The sequence below is a fragment of the Erythrolamprus reginae genome, chromosome 2 (assembly GCF_031021105.1).
Source record: "Erythrolamprus reginae isolate rEryReg1 chromosome 2, rEryReg1.hap1, whole genome shotgun sequence".
In the NCBI taxonomy this organism is placed as follows: Eukaryota; Metazoa; Chordata; class Lepidosauria; order Squamata; family Dipsadidae; genus Erythrolamprus; species Erythrolamprus reginae.
In genome coordinates this window covers 137,911,734-137,936,047 of record NC_091951.1, presented here as the reverse complement: position 1 = coordinate 137,936,047, position 24,314 = coordinate 137,911,734, and the positions used below count along the sequence as shown (strand labels likewise).

The following is a 24,314-nucleotide window of genomic DNA, read 5'->3' as shown; positions in this document are numbered from 1 at the left end:
CCAAGGGGAGGGCAGGTGGAAGGTTAGGAGAAGAAGGGGCAGGGAGAAGAGGGAAAGGAAGGTCACATTAAATATGGCCACAGAGAAAAAAAAAACAAGGTGCTGGGTTAGGGGTAGGGTCAGTGGTAATGTTGTTGTTTACCTTTCTGTTCCACTTCTACTTTATGCATCGAAGGGAGAGAAGAAAAAAATATATTGAAAAAAAAGGTGCAAGAAGGAAAAAAAAAAGAGAAAAGAGATTAAATTCCTTTTGTTTTTGCCCCCCACCCTAAAGTAACCATTTCCCCCCCCCTTCAACTGTCCATCTCCCACCGTCCCCAATCTTCCCACCAGCCCAACAAACACCAGCCCCTCCCGCTTTGGAGTCACATCAAGGCAGAGAGCGTGTGGGGTTTGCTGGGGGAGGTCTCCCCTGGGTCTCCCCCCCCCCACTCCTGATAGCATCTGAACAGTTTGAGGTGTGCAGGGTCCTCCCCACTCGCCCTTAAACTTGGTGCCAGCGACATTGCCCTTCAAAAGAAAAATCAGAAATCAAAACCAACCAGGGAGGACAACAAAAAGAGCAAAATAACAAAAGGGGTCTGCTGGGTGGAAAGCATTTGAGAGAGAAAAGAGCAGAATTTTGGGAGGGGAGAGAAAGAGTAAGCAGAAATATGAAAAAGAGAAAGAGTAAGACTTTGAAAAGAAAAAAAAATCCCCCAAATCTTTACTTGATGTCTATGGAACCCATCTCCAACCTGACCACAGACATGGACTACTAGTTCGCCTAATCTAAATCCAACCAAAACTATTCCTTCCATAAACTACAAACCAATATACATTTCTACATGTTAGTATTGTTCCTACATCCCTCTTCTTCATGGTGTAGGATCAAATAAACAGCCAGTCAGTCCTTGAAACGAGGGGCAGACTCTATGGGGCATTTTTGTATGGGTCTCACCACAAATACCTCCACAGCAAATTCGTTTTGCCCAAGGGAAGGTCAAACTATGGAATATACTGCAGTGACCATTCCTATTAGTCCTGAGGAAGGAGCATAAAATCCTCCTGCCTGTATCTTTTGGTGTTTTCAAGTTAAGGTTGACTCCTGGTGACTGCAGTTTTCTTGGCAAGATTTCAGAAGTGGGTTTGCAATTACCTCTTTCCTAGGGATAAGAGAGGGGCCTGCTCAGTGATGGGTCGCTCCCGGTTGGGCCCAGTTCTGAGAACTGGTAGCACGGTAGCGGGAGACTCCGCCCACCAGCCCAGGATGGTTCTGCGCATGCTCAGAAGCGTCACAAGTGCGTGCACAAATGGTTTTAGAGCCCACAACTGGGCCTGCTACAGTAATGGGTTGCTACCGGTACAGTAGAGGATGGTGCACCAGTAGCGCACAGTGTGCTGCGTATGCAGCTTCAGTTCTTTTGCGTGCACGCACACACACGTGTCCCAGCATTTTTAGCTTCGTGCGCATGCGCAGAAGCAAAATCTTGTGAGGGGATGCACGCATGTGTGAGATTTTGGCGATTTTTGGCTTCTGTGCATGCGCTGAAGCAAAACAAATCACCAAAATCTCTCTCTCATGCATCAAAAACACACTGGGATGTGCTCATGCAAGAGAACTGAAGCTGTTCGCACAACACACTGGTAGTGGCGGTAATGGCAATCCACCCTGGTCTGCTCCATGTTCACCCAGCTGGCTTTATGCGTAAGTGTAGAATCTACCAAGGAAAACCAATAGGCCTGGTAACTGTTAACAGGCTTTATTGAAAGGTACAGCAACGCGTAACAACTACTGGAACCAACAGCAACTCATGATAACGGTGTAACAACAACAACATGGCCGTGCCTGGCAGCTATTTATATCCCTTGCTGCCAGGCTGAGCCAGCCAATCCAGGCTTTGTATTTTCCCGCCAAGGATAAGGGGCGGGCCACATTTTCCAACTGTCCTCTGGATACAACAGTAAGGAGGGGCAAGATTTCAGTCACCCAGTTTTTGCCTGATTCCTTAATGTCTGCATTAAACTGGCTTTCACTTGTAATTTTTAAAAGTCATTTTAAACTTCTGAATTTTACCTCTGTTTTAGGATTTTTAAACCATTTAGAATTATCTGTTAAATGTGTACTTTTGTAAGTTGCTGAGAGCTCTTGGAGTGGGCAGCATCTAAACTTATCAGTACAGCTATAAATAAATAGATTTTCTGCAGCTTTGTAGATGTTGAAGTGCAGCATTTTGCAGAGTCCAAGTAATGTTTTGCTAACTTGGAAGTAGCTCTGGAAACATTTTAGGAAGATCCATACTTCAATCTAGGCTGGGGCTTTATGAAGGCATTCTGCCATTCAGCTACAATTTCTCAACTTTATATCTAGATTAAAATCTCAAATCACAGGCTCACGTTCAAAATTAAACAATGCTAGCTACTAGACATTCCAATACTCATGGCAGGTGTTTCTGATAAGGGACTTAGAGACTAACTATAAGTAATACCCAAACTTTAATGGACAAATGGAAGATTCCTAGGACTGGCCTCAAACAGAAGAGATATGGTAGATGGCAGGTGAATAATTTAGAAGGTAGTCACATATGAGTTGGAATCTGACAGTTCTATCACAAAAGCCAGCTAGGTGACCTTGGGCTATTCACTTTCTCTTAGCCCTAGAAAAGAGGCAATGGCAAAATACTTCTAAAAACCCTTCCCAACAAAGCTGCAGGAACTTGTCCAGGTAGTCTCTAAGAATCAGCTACAACTGAATGAAATATATACATACACACACATATATGTATGTATTTTCTTACTGAAGAAAATAACAAACACACACACACATAAAACAATTCAATTGATAAAAAACAGCACATAAAGGCACAAAACGGTGCCTTTAGCATATATTAAAACGTTAACAATTCAGATTTTCAAAAAACATGGACCAATTTTCTGGAGTTAATCAGTTTATAACATAAATTTCCTGGCATGTTTTATTGTCATAATTATAATGTTGCATTTATATTATATTGTTAGTATCATAGTCAGTAAATGGTTTTCCTAACCGTTTAGGAAATTTAACCTAACAAAATATATACGTTAAGGTCTGTTTCCTTAGATACATTTATCCTCCTAAAACCAGATCTAAAACAACATACATTGGAGTGGTGACTTCTGAATAATTTGTAAAATATTCTACCAATATTGTAACGTCCATGTTACACAGGACAAAATTAAGCAGATATATAAGAAGGAAATGTCAGAAGTAGCACGTCTTTACTCTCTGATGGAATTTTTATAAGAAGCAGGAAACAAAAACAAGGCTATAGTGTTATAAGGAGAGCTGTCCTTTGAATGAAGCCAAAACCTTTCTGAACTCTCTATATATTATGGCATACAATAGCAATCACAACTTGTGATCTGAGCCCAGTGGCAGTCTAATTTAAGCTACAGTTCAGAGTGTAAATAAAGGGTAGCTCTATTGTGTGGTAAAGGCAAGACTGGACAACGCAAACTCATAGAAAATTTGTCCCAGTTATCTACTAGTCACAATATCTAATTGGAACTTCCACATTCAGAATAGGTTTATCTCTAAGGTTTCTTTGCTCTTTCTTTTAATGTTTTGACTGTGACCTTTATGGAAATACAGTACCTGTCTGCCCACAATATGGAACAGTGCTAAATTAGATCTTTCTGCTTTATATAGTCTACTATCAATAAAGAATAAGATTTGAGTAAAAAGAAATATAGAAGTAGTAATATTACTGGAGGTAAACTTTGTCTTCAACTGCAAAAGATGCACAAAGAGCACTTTCACAAAATTAACAAAGTTGGCATAAGCAAATGATATAAACACAGGAACACACAAAATGTCCATTGAGTTCCTGTGGGTATGTGTGTGTGCGTGCAAATACACAAACACATACACACGAACACAATGGAAATTTTGCTAAGGAAGTACAGGGAGTCTACTAGGTCATGCTCAAGGTACAGACTAAGAGAGAGAGGTTAAAAAAATTCCTAGAAGAAATGGGTTGCCAAGGAAACTACATGGACATATATATGCCCATGAAATCATCAGAAATTAAAAGAGACTTTAATTTCACATTTCACAATCCAAAACTTCATGGAACATTGTATGGTCCCAGATGGCTTGGCAAAAGTTATTGAATAAGATAAATTATAATTTCTTAGTATCTTCAAGTTCTGTCTCTATAATTCTGCAAATTATCTTTTGGAGGGATTAATTTGGAAGGATTAATCTTAACTTTTCGGTGCCTTTAGCATATATTAAAATGTTAACATTAACATTCCAATTAATAGATGGGATATTTTTATTTTTCAATTAGTGAGACTCTGGATCAGACTTTATCAGTCTGATATTCTCTATAATAACCAATAACCCTAACTCATATGACCATTGATAGTACAGTGGTTCCTCTACTTAAGAACGCCTCTACTTTTCTAGATAAAAACCAGCTGTTCAAGATTTTTTTGCCTCTACTTAAGAGCCATTTTCTACTTAAGAACCCATGCCGGGAAAAAATTCCCAGGAAATTTGAGTGCAGCACGAAGGCCTGACCAGTTTCTTGCCATTCCCCCTTTAATCCCGGACATCTGGGCTGCCAGAGGAGCCTTTTGGTGGTGCTTAAGGCTTTGGCAGTCCAGAACGAAAAAAGCATTTTCCTTTCTCTGGGCACTTAGACAAGGAATAAACCTGCCAGCTCCCAGAGAAAAGAAACACTCCCTTTGCTCTGAGCAGCCGAGGAGTCACCACAGCAAAGGAAAGGCGCCAGCTACAAAGCGAGCGAGCGAGAGGAGAGCCCTTCAGCATGGGAAGGAAGAGGCAGCAGGTAGCAGCAGCAGCAGCCAGTGGATGGGAGGCAGCCTCGCGGAGGGAGTATGGGAGGCGCATGTTCCTCATTGCTGCCTCAGTCCCTCTTTTTTTTAAAAGCCTTAAAGTTTTGGAATTTTTTATTCCCCTTCCCTCACCTTCTTCCTTCAGCAGCGACTCTCCTCCTCCTCTTCCTCCTCCTCCTCCCACCCAAATTCCGAGCTTTTATTTCTTTCCTAATGGGTTTGCACGTATTTTTTTGCTTTTACATTGATTCCTATGGGAAAAATTGCTTCTACTTAAGAACGTTTCTACTTAAGAACCTGGTCACGGAACGAATTAAGTTCTTAAGTAGAGGTACCACTGTATATTACAGAAGATGAGAGTTGTAAACCATTGCATCTACTGGGTGTTAGCAACTCTCTGAATTGTTAAAAAATACACCAATACGAATGGTCAGACTCAGCATATGCAGTACAAGACATCTAATTTACTGATCACTTACACAGAATTTGGATAGAGGAAAGAATAATAGCAAAAGCATTTAGACTTATATACTGCTTCATAGTACTTTGCAGCATTTTCTAAGCAGTTTACAGAGTCAGCATATTCCTTCCAACAATCTGTATCCTCATTTTACTGACCTCGAAAGGATGGAAGGTTGAGTCAACCTTGAGCCAGTCAGGATCAAACTCCTGCAAATGGGCAGAATTAGCCTGCAGTTGTGCATTCTAACCATTGCACACCAGGCCTCCACATAATATAAGTGGATTGCCAACAAGTGTTGCAATTCAAAAGATTAGAATTTCATTGCATAATTTATCAGAATGCTTATTAGATACTTATTATCTATTATTATCTATTATTATTATTATTGTTGTTGTTGTTGTTATTTATAAGCCTTAAAAAAATCAAATTTCTTGTATAGATGAAGGAATGAATCTAAATAGTGTGAATATATGCATGTAAACAAGAATATAAGGAATGATGGTAGGACAGCTGAAGCCAGCAGGATCTTGAAGCACCAAGAAATTGTCACTCAGATGAGTTTAAAATTAGATGGTTCGTTCTAAGCCTATCGAACAGAGGGTCTCCAAAATTAAAAGAAGAACCCTTTTAGGAAGTCAAGCAGAAATTGACTGGCACTTGGCTAACACTGCAGATTTTTGTAAGTGAAAATATGCCTAGACATCTAATTTTGTTGACAGAATCAACTTTAAGAAGGAGATTCCAGTTCTGGATTTCAAACCAATCAAAAGTCTGTGTGTGGAGGGGAAGGAAGGTATTTCTGATCCATAGGTTAACCATGAATCAGTCTGCGGAGTCTAGAAATCCAAATAATAAATGAATAAATAAATTAACCAAATTAATGCCACACTTTACTGCCTTTTAAAAATGATATAAATTATTCACACATTTTATAGGTGCAAAACTATGCACAACATTGTGGTATTAAAAAGAGTTCATGTAGAAGAAGTTCCTACGTTCTTATGAAAGAATGTAGGATGCTAATATAAGGTTCCTCTCCTCTCAAGAGCAAAGTGTAATGGAGTCTCAGGTAAGATGACAATTTATTTTATTTTATTAATTATTTATTCGATTTTTATGCTGCCCTTCTCCTTAGACTCAGGGTGGCTTACAACATGTTAGCAATAGCACTTTTTAACAGAGGCAGCATATTGCCCCCACAATCCGGGTCCTCATTTTACCCACCTCAGAAGGATGGAAGGCTGAGTCAACCTTGAGCCGGTGATGAGATTTGAACCGCTGACCTACAGATCTACAGTCAGCTTCAGTGGCCTGCAGTACAGCACTCTACTTGCTGCGCCACCCCGGCTCTTATTGCATAATCAGTCGCAAAACTCTACACTCTATGTCACCTCCATTGGCAAAGGACATTTCAGGCTAATTGGGTCCCAAGGCTGACCTATGAGAACCACTTCCCAGGGTTTTCCAAGAATTATGCACCACCAGCTCCCTAAGTTAGAAGTGGAATTGGAACATCTGAAGCCTAGAAGAAATTGTCTAAGTGAAGATCAGGATAAAAGGAGACTGTATCTGCAAGTGCTCATAAATAAGGACAACTAGGTTGCAGCTACAGAGACAGCAAGGGCCTCCAATGTTGCCAACACATAGATGTGAGCAGAGAATCAATGAAGAAAAAAAATAGAATGATGAAGACTTGTTCTATTGAAATAAATCAAGCCAGAGCTCTTTAAAGAAACATGGACTCTGCAGCAAGTCCTAAAACTTTCCTCATATATCTAGTCACTTTGTACCTACGCTATTGTTTATTTCAGCAATTAGTTCCTTTGTTAGCTGCTCTTGTTACTACAAGAACATTCCAGTACTTCTATTGTACCACACCATAAATCTACTGCTTTTAATCCTACTCTCATTGGCCACTGCAACTATCATTTGACATCTATGGAATTATCGAAGTAGCTGAAGCCACTTAAAAGTCCATTTCATCTTCACCTGTTTTCGAACACTAATAGGCAATTCGAGCATACTTCCTTTCAATTCCTTATTACCTCTTTTTTTTCCTCGTTCTTTTTTGAAAGTGATGCCAAAAATTGAACATGCTCCTTTAAATCTAATGGAACAGTATAAGTGTTATTTCCTGACCTCTGCTAACAAACTGAGACAAAATATTTTTTTCTAATAATAGTAGTAACACTGATAATTAACTTTTTTAACATTTTGAGTTCAATCTGAACCAGGGGTGTCAAACTCATGGCCCTTGAGTCAGATACATCCCACACTGGCCACACCCATCCCTGTTTTAGCAAAGGGGGAAAAGTCACAATATGTCATGTGACAATGCGAGTTTGACACCCCTGATTTAAACCATTCGCTCACATCACAGTTAGAAAGACTATGTATTTTTATTTTCTATCCTTCAGACATATATTGAGTCAGATTTCATGACTCTAAAGCAAACTTGGCAATTTCTCAAACTTGGCAACTTTAAGAAGTCCACAAGTCTTAAAGTTGTCCAGTTTGAACACCTCTGCTCTAAAGCAACCCTCCCCATTCAACTTTCAGAATGTATTTCTCCAAATAACAGGGAAGGATCTTTCAAGACAGATGCTGCATCCTTATTAAACATTTTACAAACATTTTTGGGTGTAGACATAATGATTACATTATTTAGGGCAAGGAAAAACAGAAACTAAATTTGTATTTACTGGTAGACCTTAAGACTGATTTCCAGTAAATTTGCAATACGTATACTGTATTTCAATTGTTTAAAAATAGTTACAACTGTAAGATTTTCTTCTGCCAAATCTATTACTGAAATAGTAATAATAATAAAAACCTTGGAGCTGGCAAGGATGGGCTTTCATGTGAAATAACTCAGCATTTAGTTCATTCAGATATTGAATTCAGATCCCCAGGCTTGTGCCTAGAGATGTCTTCATTTTTAATTCCATGTATGTATAAAGCCTTGGTTTTACTCCTGTGATTCTAGATAAGAAAAATTAAATAGAACTCACAAGCCTGAATGTAGCCACTTCTGGGCTATGGAACTGACTTCAAACAAAACAGATAATATGATTTTATTTGTTTTAGCAGACAGCTAAAGGCAGTCTAAAAGGAATTTCATTTCCTGATGTGTATACCTATCCTATTTCTGCCTTCAGCAAACAAGTTTTGATGATTTGTATGTGTATGTGTTTTTAAATTTCCAAATTCTGTTCAAAAAATAGATTGAAAAATATAGCCAGGTACATCTCAGATAAGCAGTATCTCTTCCTTTTCTTAACTACAACCAAAATTGGAGACCCATGTGACACAGCGTTAAGAAAGAAGGAACATGCTGTGTGAAATTAAGCAATAAGTTTGTCTGAATTCAGGCTCAAATTTTGTTTTCATTTCTCTCTGGAATTATGCCTCCCAATTCCTCCTCCTCACGTATCTTGATTCCTACTGCACCTCATAAGAATTCTGTACTGCTCTGAAAGCAGCTCGGGATCTCTCCAATCCTATCATGCTGGCAGCATTGGAGAGATGAACCAATTTATTTCTTGCTCAAATAAAGTGTAGGTGAAATTGCAGGAAAATTGCTATTTTCTTTTGCAATACTGTGAAATGCCGTGACTTCACAGAGCTTGTGAGCAGTACATTTCCCTAGTGAAGGGCACTCCTGCTTCACCTTGGGTCTGGCTCTTCGATGTAGGCTGCCCTCCTTTAGGGAAAATGATGGCTTCTCCACTCCACAATAAAGTCGTGGGGTTTTTTTTTTCAGGTGGCCACAAAAACACATATTTTCTCCAAGAGCCGACAGTACTTTAGAAGGTCTGTCTTCCACCTGTCCCCACAACAACAAGACAGGGGTTGATACCAACCATTCAAGGAATTTATGATTGAACAATGGCTTGGATGTATCTCCTGGCCTAAGCTCAATTAATAAAGTAGATTATTTATACAAATAGCCAGATGTGGCTTCCTCCTGGTTTGGACCGGTTTGTCTCAACCACTAGCAATCTGCTGGTGACATCATGATGACATCACGAAATGGTTTCAGTTGATGCGGGTCCGTGGAAGCTGCTTGCTTTAATGGATTTTTTTTTTAAATTGGGATTTTTTTCCCAGGTTTCTTTTCTTCTGAGCATGTGCAGAAGCTGAGGTAAGATAGAACCCACCCCTAAAATAGCCAAATTAAGAGGAAGTAAGCTCTCACAAGTTATGAAAAAAGAACCTGTTGAAAACTACATCGTACATTCACGTTAGACATCTGGATAGTCTTCTGCAAAAGTGTTGACGCTTTTCATCTAATCTAAACCTGCCCAATGCGGACATAAATGTTTAAATTATCAATAGGGACTACTAAGATCAGGCTCCAAAAACATGGATCCTTGAAAACTCTTTCTGGCACAATTCCCTGCAATTTCCTGTTCTTTGCCTGGTTTTAACAAGTCTTGTTTGGCAACTCCTCAACCGTTTCAATCATTTATAGGAGAGAATCCAGATACTATACAAATAGCTACCTTTCCTGGGCGAGTGGTGGTATCGCAAGGTGCTTAAACATCCACATCTCATCATTTGAAAGATTCCTCAAGCAGAGAGGAACCAAGCACCCCTTGTCCATGAAAAAGCAAAGGAAGCAAGCGGCAGAAAAAGGTGGAGTGAAAGAAGAGAAAGGATAGCAGAGAAGAAGCTGAAAGAAGGTAGGGAAGAGGGAGGTTGTGTTTGAAAAAAAAAATAGTGACACCATAATAAAAATCCACTTAAAAAAAACCCCAAAACCAAAAAATAGCACACATTAAATGGTTTTTATTTTTCCACATGACAGACTGGCCCCTGAGGAAGGAAGATTGGTGTATGATTAGAGTGGAAGGATCTGCAAAGAAAGAAGCAAAAGGATCTGACAACAGAGGCCCCTCTCATCTCTGCTCTCGCTCTGTGACCCATCTCTCCCCGCCACAACTCCAACTTCTTGCTTTTCCCTCCCATCACCTGCCCCAGTCCTGAGCCCAACAGAAACAGCATCGGATCAAGCTTCCCCCTGTTTAGATAAACAGGACAGAGCAACCAGCAAGAGAATAGCAGAAACTCAGAGACAGGACCAGGTGTAACAAGAGCAGGAATTGGACTGTGTTTCTACAGAAAGCCCAATGTGACCACAAGGCATTTTTAAAGGAAGGAATAATGGCTTCACTTAGCCATACTATATCCTTGGCTTCATAAACTGTGGCTTGGAAGGTAGTGATGTCCATTCTAGATCTCTGTGTGTATATTCTAGCTTGAGATGGGCTCATTCATTAAATTATTATTTTTTTAATAGAAACCCTTGGCTTAGCCTAAGTCAACATCTTTCCATGCCAAGACCAGAATGTGAGGGGAAAAAAGGAGGGAAAAGGAAGAGTTCAGGCTAACTTGCTTTATCCACAATTTCTAAAACTTGGTGGATGAATGCCTAAATAATGCTATGTAAAATTTTCATGGGAAAAATATATAAGTAAATTAGCCATGCATTTTTGTGATAAATATAACTTGGTATGGAATTCATAAATAAACATGAACACATGGCCATCCTTGTCTGCATCCATAAAGTACATACTTCTGTATGTACATTATACTATATGTGTTTATATAGATATAGATAGATATGTCTTTTTGCATGTGATTGAAAAAATATAAGGATGTTTGTATGCATACTTGTGCATAATGTATGCCTACAAACATTTTAAATTACCAAAACATGCATGCATGTATGTAATATGCATATGACTGTGTAAAACTGAGGGCCAGCTTGGTATGGTGGTTAAGGCCTGAGGAATCTGTGAGTTCTAGCCCCAATTTAGGTACAAAGCCAGCTGAGTAACCTTGGTGCAATAATTTTCTCTCAACCCCTGAGAGAAGGCGGCTATGGCAAACAACTTATGAAGTTCTTTGCCAAGAAAACTGCAGAGATTTGTCAATGGGTTTCTCCAAAATTGGATTTGATTGAACAGAGAAAAAAAATGCGTAGAACTAAACGAAGGAGTTTGTAAGTGTGTGTATATGTAAGTATTACTTATATGAATAATATATAAACTGCGATGTATGCAAATGATTGCAGTGGGTCATTTCCAGGCCCTGAGGTCACCAGTGCTGAGAAGACAGTTGTTTCCACAGCTATGCTCCTTGGCACATCCATCCATCCTGCTTTCCTACCACAATACCATCTGCATCTTCTCTCCCCTTTTTTTGTAAACCAATAATTTAGTGCTCTTTGCTGGTTTGATGTATTTCTCAGTGCTGTTAACTCTGAGGGGGTCAGGACTGGTTACACCCTGAGATGAGCGTTGATTGATTTATTTCGGCACCATCAGGTAGCTGGAAGGAAAAGGGGCAGGAATGAATGTTAAGAAGTTAAGAGGCCACGTCTGCCCTGCATCACTCCATGTCATCTGTGAGGAGAAACCAAAGGGGTATTAGCATGGAGGGAGGGGGATACACCCTGAATGGTTTATCCCTCCCACATGGACCCAGGCCCCAGTGGAGAGTGGGTAAGGTATGAAGCAAGGAAGAGTCAACCTCTCCACCCACCCCCAAATAACAGGAAAGGAGAGGGTGTATCAGTTGCTGACCCAAGGAGGAAGGACATCCCAAGCTGGCAGTTCTGTAGCTCTTATCAGGCTTGCCAGGGGAGACTTACTAGGCTTGACCAAGATCCACGATACAAAGAGAAAATAGTTTTAAGTCAGGCTCTGTGAATCTACTCTGAAATGAAAAGTTTCTCCCTTGATCGACCACCACAACATTACAGGATCCAGTTCTAATTCTGATTCCTCAGCAAGGCCTAGCGTTGAGAAACTCGTTCAGGGGGTGGCACTCCTACCCCCGTGACTATTCAATAGGAATGGGGGGGGGAGGAGATGGGTTCCAGGAGACAGGGGGCAGCTTGTAACAGAAAACTGTCCTATTTCCAGTTTTCACAATTATTTCACAAGCCAGAAAATCAAACTCTCGTAAAGCTCAATTTATTAGCATACTTGTGAGTGGGTTGTTTTTTTAAAAAAAATCACACATCCTTTTTGAGAATTGAATTATCTTAACTTTTCTAAGGGATGCCCGCCTCGATTTCTTCTTTTTCCAAAAAAGAGAACAGCAGTCAAGTTTCATCTTAAGCATCTTGGTCTGGATGATGGTGCAAGCGCATACAGGGCCACATTCAATAAATATGCATAGACATACTTATAAGGCCGTTGATAGAACACTCACACCATGTGGGCTCTCACACAGGCACATATATACCCAAATGGCCATACACCCAATTGAGCTTGGCAGCATTCAAAGCATGTGGGTGATGTATGTGTGCAAAAACTCCAACCTCAGTGCCTGAGGACAGCCATGTGGCAGAGTCACTTGCCTCTCCTCTGGGAAGAGGCAGTACCCTTTGTCCTGCTGCCATGGCTACATTCAAAACAGGTTCCCACCTCCCACCACCCAGATGATTGAGCTCTGGTACGAAGCACACAAAACCACCTCCAAGCACACCCTGAAACACTGAGACATGCATGTGTGTACGTACAGAGAGTCATGTGCATGCACACCAACATGGAAATAGCCATATACTTCACTGTACCATCCATATTGGGCATACAGTCCTTATATGCATGGATGCATTGCGCATATATATATATATATATATATATATATATATATATATATATATATATAAAAATATATATATATATATATATACGTCTAAATATATATACAGTATATGCAGATCATATGAAGCATGAATATGTATGTATGTATGTATGTATATCCATATGTCTATATAGATATAGATAAGATAGAGCAGGAGTAGGCAAAGTTGGCTCTTCTATGACTTGCGGACTTCAACTCCCAGAATTCCTCAGCCTATCATTCTAGCTGAGGAATTCTGGGAGTTGAAGTCCACATGTCATAGAAGAGCCAACTTTGCCTACCCCTGAGATAAAGTATGGGTATATCTTTTAGATGGACGCTCACAGAAGGGTTAGCCAAATGCTATAGATCCACACATATGTACAAAAACAAATCTACAACAATCAGGAACATACAGTGAATGTTAGGAGCATGTATTTTAAATCCCTGCACCTTCCCTATGCAGTCGTGCGTGGCCTTATATGAAGGGTACATTTTTCCCTGAAGGCCTGTTCTGTGATGAATTTTAATTTTTCTTAAATTTGGTTTCAGGGGAGGCGGACTGAAATATCATCCTGGAAAAAACCAATGCTGGGCAATATTTAGCTCTAAATGCTCAAAAGTGATGGAGGAATCGGCTAATAATATAAAAAGGAACTGGTATTCAACCTTCATCCAAAATCTGATTTTTTTAAAAAATATTGAAAATATTGCTTGAAAATATTATCCCTCAAATTTAAAACTAGACCTTTGGGCCCCGTCATGTACTTGGCACTCAAGGATACAAGCTACTGTAAGGCAAGAAAAGGCAAACAAATGAAAACAGTGATCATCCAACACAAGGTGAATTGACAATGGAACAATTAGGATTCCTCTTGCCCAGTTTTCCAGAACATTCTTAGAAGTTGGGGATTGTATGAGCTCTATTATTATTTTAGCCATTGAAATCCCCTGGCATAAGAGGCGCTACAGTCAAGGCTTGTTTCTTGTTTCAGCGCTAAGTAATGTTTTCCTACGTAGATCCCCTGCTCTGTGCCGGTAGATGGGTGTGCCAGCCTGTGGAATCTCTCCTCCCTGGGTCAGGGGGGCGGGGATCTCATTTGGAGCAAGAACAGAAACGAGATGATGCATCATAATACAATGTGAAATGAACTCACTGTAGGGGACACAGTCGTATTGGACCTCCAAGTACTTGTAGGTGCCAGGACAAGGGTCCGGAAAAGCATCTGAGCCAGCCACCACTACACACTGTGTCCGATTATTGCACCTGAAAGAGAAAGGAAAATGAGGAAATATTATTAAGGCAGGGACATAGATGCAGTTCTAAGGGAAGCCGCTAGATGGAACTGACTGACACTTTTAATTGCACTTGCTTTTCCAGAACTTTCAAGACACAAAAAAGCCACCACTGCACCCATTATTCAAAGCATCAGATGCAGGTGCTAATCTCAAATAAAACAAAATATGCACCAAAGACAAATTATTATTATTATTATTATTATTATTATTATTATTTATTTATTTATTTATTTATTTATTAGATTTGCATGCCGCCCCCTTCCGTAGACTCGGAGCGGCTCACAACACAATAAAAACAGTTTATAACAAATCTAATAATTTACAATTTAAAATATTAAAAACCCCATTATTAAACAGACATACACACAAGCATACCGTACATAAATTGTATAGGCCAGGGGGAGATATCTCAGTCCAATCACACTTGGCCAATAAAGAATTCTATTGTATTGTAATATGCCTATCTGAATGTAGATATAGGGAGTCTTCAACTCATCCCACAACAGAAATGGTCCACTGAAAACTTGCCAGAAATAAAAAAATATTCTTCTCTGAAAGAAGGGAAAATTATAGGCTGGCTACTGTAGTGGCCTGTAGTTGGAGAGGCCAATATCAACACAGAATATATCAAACAAATGCAAATAAAATTCAAATATTGAAGTTTAGCATTTAATTTTTGTCCATAAATCTATGCACGCCCATAGATGCTAGAGCTATATTTCTTTCCAGCCAAGATCAAACATGTATTTGTACAACTCCTGAAGCAGATGCATAACTCCTGTATAGAACTACTGTTTAGACATGGATATTGTCTTACAGGGGCAAAATACAATTCAGTTTAGTTCCTCCCCTGCTGTTGGATAATAGGCCCATCCGGCCCAATATAAGAAATGTACTATAAGAAATGTACTATAAAAAAACATCGAACTTACTGCATCTTAAAGACAAGCACAACATGGGAAAAAGTGGGGAAGGGTTATAGTGTAGATGAGCAAGTTTGATCTAGTACATCTGGGGATCGGGTAATAATGAACATTATTATATGACCCCCAAATGTAACCAGCCAAATTTTAAAATCTGTATATGATTTTTTTTTTAAAAATCCCCAACGTATCCTTCCAGATACAATCTGACAAGGAAGCAATCTCTTCACAGACTTATTGCTAAATAATTCGGATCTTAGCAGAATGGAGGTCCAGAAGGAGAACTATAAGAATCACGCTCTCCTTATTTCCCACTTCGTTAGCTCCTGCCACCTGCTCTCCTCAAAAGGCTGATGCAACAGGCAAGAGAGGTTGGAGGGGGGCTCCCAGGGGCTGTCGGCTGCCAAAGCAACTGGAGCCGGTATCAGCTTAGGCCTACTGGGACCAAACAGGCGCCACCTGCTTTCATAGAAGCTCAGTTTACCTGTAAAATAAGTTGGACAAGGTTAGGGCAGCGGTGCTTCTAAGGTCTACACAGGCCCATCAGTCAGTATCTAGTCATGTGGTTATAGTATTCTATCTCAGTGTTTCCCAACCTTGGCAACTTGAAGATATCTGGACTTCAACTCCCAGAATTCCCCAGCCAGCGAATGCTGGCTGGGGAATTCTGGGAGTTGAAGTCCAGATATCTTCAAGTTGCCAAGGTTGGGAAACACTGTTCTGTCTGAAAAATTCACATATTATGTCCCTCATCTCTGAATGCTTCATTCAAAGGGCTGAAATGTGAGATTTGAGGAGTACAGTTCAGAGAAAGCTTAGGAAAGCTGACTGCAAGCTTAGGAGATAGGTCAAGATCAGAGGTGGGTTCCTTTGGTTCGGACCGGTTCTATAGAACTGATAGTAACTTGGAGGCTTGGGTCGCTAGAACTGGCAGCAACCCAGGCCTGCCACGCCCTTGACCTGGTTCCCCTGGTGGCACCATAGGCCAATAGTTTTTCTCCTATCTTCTGAAATTCTCTAAACAATTCTGCCCAGCCTTCTACATGACAGCCCTTCAGGTACTTGAAGACAGCTATTATGTTTCCCTGCAGTTTTCTACAGGTGGAACTCGAAAAAGTTACTGTGGAAATGTCACACTGGACTTCCAGGCATCTTGCAGTGTGTGCCTTTACATTCTTCCTTCGTATCTGGGTCCTTGGTTTCCAAATGAAATGCAAAGGTTTCCACAGTCTGTGTTGATTTGAGGAGCTATGCCATCTGCTGCTGTTGGTCCACTGTGCTTCATTAAGTCCGGGGTCAACACAGCCATCTACCAGGAGATTTTGAAGCAGTTCATGCTTCCTTCCACAGGTGAGCTTTATGGGGATGCTGACTTCAATTTTCCAGGAGGACCTGGCACCTGTCCATGATGTCAAAAGCACCAAAATCTGGTTCAATGACCGTGGGATTACTGTGCTTGATTGGCCAGCAAACTCGTCTGACCTGAACCCCATAGACAATCTACGGGGCATTGCCAAGAGAAAAATGAGAGACATTTGACCAAACAATGCAGAAGAGCTGAAGGCTGCTATTGAAGCATTCTGGTCTTCCATAACATCTCAGCAATGCCACAGGCTGATAGCTTCTATGCCACGCCACATTGAGGTAGTAATTGCGGCAAAAGGGGTCCAAATCAAGTACTTAGTACATATGCATGCTTATACTTTTTAGAAATCCAATATTGTTCTATGTACAATCCTTGTTTTATTGATCGCATGTAATATTCTAATTTTCTGGGATGGTGGATTTGGGGTTTTCATGAGTTGTACCCAGTGAAGGGTTACCAAAGTTTTTACTACCACACTGTGGGCATGGCTTATGCAGGATGCCCTGCATTTTCTTTCAACATCTTTCAGTGCAAATTGGGTTCTCTGGGGTGGAGCTCCATTTTCGCTACCCCATTGTGTTCCTCCTCCTGTCCGGGCAGTAGCCCACCCCTGGCTGTACCCCATAATCATCACAATTATGACAAATCACGGCTTGAACTATCCTGCTTTGCATGTAATGAGTCTCTCTCATATATTATGTTTCATCTTTTAAGTTACATTACTGAAATAAATGTCAATGCCCTTCCTAATCTGCAGCACCCAGAACTGGACACGATAGTCTAGATGTAGTCTGAACGTATGTAGAACAGAGATGAATTATGACTTTGCTTGATTCATGTTGATCCTGGGATTCACTAAGAAACTCAGATTGCTTTTGCATGTACAGTAATACCTCGTCTTACAAAGCTAATTGGTTCCAGGGGGAGGTTCGTAAGATGAAAAGTTTGTAAGACGAAACATTGTTTCCCATAGGAAACAATGTAAAATCTATTAATCCGTGCAACGAAAAAAACACACACAAAAAAACGCTGCCGCCCGGCTGTTACCTTTTGAAACAGCCGGGGGTGCTTCCCAGAGTCCTCCTGAACCCGAACGCCAAACCCAAACTTCTGGGTTCGGCGTTCAGGAGGCCGCCGAGAAGCCCCCCGGCTGTTTTAAAAGGTGACAGCCGGGCGGCAGGGCTTCTCAGCGGCCTCCCGAATGCTGAACCTGGAAGTTCGGCAAAAGTTCGGGTTCGGGAGACCCCTGGGAAGCCCCGCCGCCCGGCTGTCACCATTTAAAACAGCCGGGGGGCTTCTCGGCGGCCTCCTGAACACCGAACCCAGAAGTTTGGGTTTGGCGTTCGGGTTCGGGCGGCGAGGCTTCTCGGCGGCGGCGGGTTCGTAAGAAGAAAAAAGTTCGTAAGAAGAGGCAAAAATTTTCTGAACCCCGGGTTCATATCTCGGGTTGTTTGTAAGATGAGGGGTTCGCATCATGAGGTAACACTGTACTTGTTGCTCAGAATGGCTTCTTTCATTCCTATACTCGTGCCTTTCATTTTTCTTATTCTGATGAAACACTTTACATTTGTCCCTGTTGAAATGTTTCTTGCTGGCTTCTCCTCCAACTTGTCAAGAGCCTTCTGGTTTGACACCATCTTTTAAAGTAAGTGTTTGTTGTTTCTCTGTTTTTGGGTCGTCCAAATATCAAATTTGTATTTACTAATTTCTCCTCCAAGTCACTCACAAATAAGTCGAAGAGAATAGTGCCTAAGACAGAGTTTCACAATATGCTGCTCCATACATTCTCCTAGCTTGAACACATGACTACGCTCATGGAGTATGATTGTTCAATCAGCTCATGGAAATATAATCTTGCCCATATTAAAAATCTGCTTTAAAAATTGTTCTACACTTTTGCCTGCCCCACCCGACTGGTCCTTAATTATTTGGATCCTCTTTTTTCCCCTCTCATTCATTCAACTTGTAACCTGCTATATTTGAGGATTCTTGGTGCTTAATAATAATAACAAATAATAATAACAATGCAACAAAAATGTCCATATAATATAAATAAGTGATCCATAAATAAATAACAATATATTCCAACCAATCAAAATCCAAAACAAGTAAAAATAATAAAGTAAAATAAATAAAACGACAGCTACTTAGTCAACAAAAGTTCTTAGGGAGAGTTTAGTTTTCAGCATTTTCCAAGAGGGGGACACCAAGGGGGACAGCCAGATCTTAATTGGGATGGTCTTCCCAAAAATAGGTCTTCCATGCTTCAGTCCCCGTTATGGAAATGGGGCACTACCAACAGTTTTTCCTAAACGAATGAGTTGGTCAGTTCAATTCAGGCCGGAGAATGCAGTCTTGGAGGTATCTAAAGTGTCAAATCATATAGGAATTTATAAGTCTGAACCAACAACCTGAACTGCACCCAGAAGCCTTTTAGAAATTAATGCAGGGCCTTGTAAAATATTCCTGATGATGTGTGCCACTAACAAGCAAGTGGCTGCAGTTTGAACCAATTATAGCTTCTAGATGGTCTTAAATGCTGACCCATGTAGAGTTCACTGCAGGTGATGAAGGCATGAATTACGAGAGCGAGGAACAACATTTGTCCTCTTCCAATCCTCTGGCTCTACATGTATCCTCTATGATTTTTCAAAGATCACAAAAAGGCATCATGAAAAGAAACCCCTTTAAAACTCCTGGATGCAAATAATCCACTTTTGGAGATTTCCAATATTAAATTGGCCAATCTTTTATCATATTTGTTTTTGGGGTTTTGTTTTTTTGCTTTTGAGTGACTATTCTGGAAAAAAGCTTTCTATCTTGGAAGGCAAGAGAAAAAGATTGGTTCTAAAATAAATACTGTACAGAGGATACTGATGTTATAAAAGAAATGAAAAACTGCAGTACATTGAATAAAGATGTTTCCATCACAGGAAAGGGGGGGGGGATAAGCGTTCTGAATATCTCTGTTTCTAAAGAAACAAACCTAGCCCCCAGTCAGTTAACTAGGTGAATTCAGAATTTGGGCAGAATCCAAGGCTAACTGGACCCAAAATCTCTTCAAGCTCTGAAACTCCCAATGTGAGATCATTGCCCACTTCTCACCAGTCAATAATTGCTAATTTATTCCCCCCACCCCTCAAAATTGCAAAAGATATGAGCAAGAATTGGTAAGGAATTTCCTGGGTAAAAATATTGCCCAATTATGGTCTGCTATGTAATTTTGTGTCTGTTCCTGTGCACCTTTGAGTCAGTCTTGACTCCTGGCAACTGTTTGGACAAATCTCTGCACTTTTCTTGGTAATGTTTTCAGAAGTGGCTGGTCCATGATTTCTTCCTGTGGCTGAAACAGAATGATTGACCAAACTCATCCACCTGCTTTTCATGCCTAAGGCAAGACTAGAATTCACAGTCTCCTAGATTCTAGCTGGATGTCTTTAACCACTACTGCAAACTGGCTTTCAAACAAATTCATATATATTTAGCATATATTTCACTTAAGCACATTTTAAAAGAACAAAGAATTTAAATAAAGCCATGGGAAAAAATAAAATAAAAGTTGTGTTGTCAAAATTGAGTATCACTTGCTCAAGTTTACACTGATGGCCATGCTGTATATTTTACAAACAGATCTAAATTTCACTTGGTTTCCATTTAGGGAAAAGGAATGACAGATGCAGCTCACTAAATGGACACTTCATCTCCCAGTTGCCTGAAGACAATTGGAAGCCTTATGTTTTGACCACATGTCATTCCTGCTACACAATGCATCAACAATAGCAACTAGATGCAACCAAATCTCTATGGCAATGGAAAAACAGTTGCTAACCCTCTTCCCCCCATGGCACCTTTCCATGGTCCAGGGCCATGATCCATGGCCACAAAAGGTATTTAAAGAGAATCTGTGACAAAGAAAATGTTGAGAACCACTGTTCTTCCAACCAGTCCATATTTTGGAAGTGAAATGAAAACCCAGGACTACACACAGTACCACATGTATGATCTAACTAGTGGAGAACAAAGGGGAATAAGATCTTCATGCATCTTTGAAACAATGCTATTTCTAAAGCAGTCCAGAATTGCATTAATCTTTTTACTTGCCATGTCACTCTGTTGGCTCATGGCTTATTGTGGCTCACTGATTATGGCTCACTGATCACACCCAAGTCATCATCTTACGTGGCATAATGGTTCCAAGCCATTTTCTAATGTCTAATGAATTTTCCCTCCCTAAATGTAATACCTTACTTATTTCCCTGCGAGGATATCCTGTTTTTCTCAGACCAGTCCTCCAACCTATGCATATTAGAATTGTTTTCGGAGGGTTGGCCAGACCTCCCAATGTTTTTTTCTTAAATGAATTTGAGAAGTAGCCTACCAATTCTATTGCACAGGTCATTAATAAAAATATTAATAGTACTGCCTTGACACAAATCCTTCCTGCCTGGCTATTGCTCTCTAACTTGATCTAGAGCAGGGCTGTCAAACTCCCGGCCCATGGGCCGAATGCGTCACGTACTAGCCACACCCGCAACCAGTTTAGTGAAAGGAGAAAATCCCAATATGTCACGTGATGCAGGCATGATGATGTAAGTTTGACACCCCTGATCTGGAGCCATTAATACTGAGCGCAGGTAGCCAGCCAGTTCTAGAGCTCCCCTTATCTATTGCCATCCAAATCCTACTTGTCAATGAGAATGTTCTGGGGAACCTTGTCAAAAGCATTGCTGAAATCGAGATGGATTCTATCTACACTATTTCTCATTAAGGTAGTTACCTTGTCAAACTACTTAGATGGAAAGATTTCCTGGAAAGTCTGTGAAAACCTGACCTGCATACATAATGGAACCTGTGGAGACTTCAGGGAAATTTTTAATGAAGAATAATAAATAGAATAGTTGATGGCTTGTATAAACTTGAATTATTTTTAGGGTCAAAACAATGAAGGTAGACTGGCTGAGATTTGAATTGTTGAGCAGTTGTCATTTTCGGTGCTGTGAATTCCAAAGTTTCGTTTGTAATTTATTCTGTTTGAGGTGACCCACTCAGCCACCCTTTTCTGCTCATTTACTCCAAAACATATGCACGTTCTGTCTTTTGTTAGCCTCTCCTGGACAAAGTGGGCTCTGGTATCTATAATGAAACAGATTTTCAAACGTCTTCAGTAAGCTGTAAGTGGATTTCCTTTTAGTGTCATGCAGGGTTCATTATGTAAAATCTAGTTGCAGAAAAAGCTTGGTACACTGAACCAAATACAACTGGCATATGACCATAGCTATACTAGATGATGATGATGATGATGATGTTAGTACAGTGATACCTTGTCTTATAAACTTAATTGGTTCCGGGACAAGGTTCTTAAGGTGAAAAGTTTGTAAGACGAAACAATGTTTCCCATAGGAATCAATGGAAAAGTGATTAATGTGCGCAAGCCCAAAACTCACCCCTTTTGCCAGCCAAAGCGCCCATTTTTGTGCTGCTGTGATTCCCCTGAGGCTACCCTCCATGGGAAACCCCACCTCCGTACTTCCGTGTTTTTGTGATGCTGCAGGGGAATCCCAGCAGGGGAATCCCAGCAGTGCAAAAACGAGCGCTTCGCTGGCAATGGAAGTCCGGAGGTGGGGTTTCCCAGCGAAGGGAGCCTCAGTGAAATCGCAGCATCGCAAAAACACCGAAGTCCTCGAAACCACACTTCTGGATCTCTGTGTTTTTGCGATGCTGCGATTTCACTGAGGCTCCCCTCGCTGGGAAACCCCACCTCCAGACTTCCGTTGCTAGTGAAGCACCCGTTTTTGCACTGCTGGGATTCCCCTGCTGGGATTCCCCTGCAGCACCACAAAAACAAGGAAGTCCAGAGGTAGGGTTGCCCATGGAGGAGAGCCTCAGGGAAATCCCAGCAGTGCAAAAACTGGCACTTCACTGGCAACGGAAGTCCGGAGGCGGAGCATCCCAGCGGCGGCGGTGGGTTTGTAAGGTGAAAATCGTTTTTAAGAAGAGGCAAAAAAAATCTTAAACCCTGGGTTTGTATCTCGAAAAGTTTGTATGACGAGGCGTTTGTAAGATGAGGTATCACTGTATTAAATTCCACCTTTACTTTCAGTGATCAGAAGGAATATAGGATACCCCTTGTTCATCCTTACAATAAAGAACAGATTTGTTGCATTTTGCTTCAGAGAATCACCCTGAATTTCAGCATTGTGTGTGAGAGTTAACAATACTCTAAGTGCCAAAATTTTATCATTGTACATCAGTATAATTACACTCCTCGCTGTTATTTTTAAGACATTGAATTGCAAAACTGCTCATATTTTGCTTTTTTGCAACTTCTCCATCTCTACAATATCATTTTTTTAGACATACTAGCATGACACAGAGAAAGATTATGGAAGAATGATTGCTCCATAAAATTTTCTGGAGACCTATAAGGCCATTTACCTTTGGGACATGATTTTGAAGGCGTCCGGCAGGTAGCACTGGACATTCTCCATCTGGAAGGGGTCAGCATCACAGATCTTGTCATCTGTGCGACCATAGTTAGCATTCTCCACCATGATGACATCACTGCCTGGGCACCTCAGCTCAATAGGATAGCCCTCGCATGCCAATTCCCGCCGAACCAGGCCAAAAGGTAAACCAGCACGGCTTAGGCCTGCTGGAATTTAAAAAAAAAAAGAGAGAGAGAGAGAGTAAGGAAACATGTTAGTATGCAACTCAGTCCTGAAATTCAATTCCATCTCCTGATTGCCGGCTGTAATTTTCTTCCCTGTTTAAGTATTCAATGAGACCAAATCCTGAAAAACCTAAGGTTATTTTCCACGCTACACAGAATAGGAGACAGATAAACCAGAATTTTATTTTTCTCTCACAACTTGTTTTGTATTTTGCTTGTGACCTGCAATATCTCTCTCCACATCTTTTGTTTTCAGTTTCACTCCGTGATGAGAATAAGTAGGAATCTGGAATCCTTTATGCCTCCACCGTGGCACATCTGGGTAGGTCTTAAATGTGAAGCTATGTGTGTCCTGGTACCACCCAAGAAGTAAAAAGGAAAAAAAACCACACCAATGGCTCCTATTTGTTGGGCTGAGCTGCCTATTCCACCTGAAACGCTACAGATTCAGGCAGGTATGTCTTTAAAAACCCAGACATGTTTTTCATAAAGCTCTTGGCTTCCCACACCACCCACTTTAGAGACAGCAGCTGAGGAAAGGGTCTGAGAAAATTCTTTACAATCCTTTTGAATCCTGCAAGGTTTTGTGAGACTGAAGAGGTGGAGGTGGGAAGTAAACAAAAGGGGGAAAACCATTTGAAGGCCAAACATGCCATTAGGAAAGTTTCCAGAAAGATTCGTACTAGATGTATCTGTTTATTTTTGTTAAAGGGAGATGGGAAAAATATAACAATGAACACTGAACTGGAAGTCTACATTTGCTGAATTCTGTCTGTCATCATCCCTATAAGCCAGAGAGACAATGACACCAAGCATCTATCTCAGCAGTTAGGTCTTCGGAACTAGTTCCTAGTCATCAGGCAATTGTGGTTTATTTCTTTTAGAAATCTTTCTATTTGAAATAAAAAGATGTGGGGAAGAGGGTATTAGCGCCCAGATATTCCTAGGAATGCTATAGGCAAAAGTTCACTCTGACACACAAGATCCAACCTTTTTACCATTTCTGCCCCTAGCCCAGATTCATCCTTCCTGTGCTTTGGAATATCTATCTATCAATGACTACCTTTATCCCAAAGATTTCTCCATTGTAAATTTGCTGTAACTGCATACTAATGTTATGTAATGTTCCAGTTA

At 40.6% G+C, this 24,314-nt stretch overlaps 1 protein-coding gene across 2 annotated transcripts in view; it reads right to left on the bottom strand.

Moving 5' to 3' along the window:
* ADGRL1 (adhesion G protein-coupled receptor L1) overlaps nucleotides 1–24,314 on the bottom strand; it is a 181,045-nt gene that overhangs the window by 43,057 nt on the left and 113,674 nt on the right. For both annotated transcript variants that reach the window (XM_070739581.1, XM_070739582.1), the window contains exons 3-4: nucleotides 22,946–23,162; nucleotides 14,080–14,189 (exon numbers count right to left, since the gene is read on the bottom strand). In XM_070739581.1, the coding sequence (XP_070595682.1) occupies nucleotides 14,080–14,189; nucleotides 22,946–23,162 (327 nt within the window). The remainder of the gene's footprint in view (nucleotides 1–14,079; nucleotides 14,190–22,945; nucleotides 23,163–24,314) is intronic.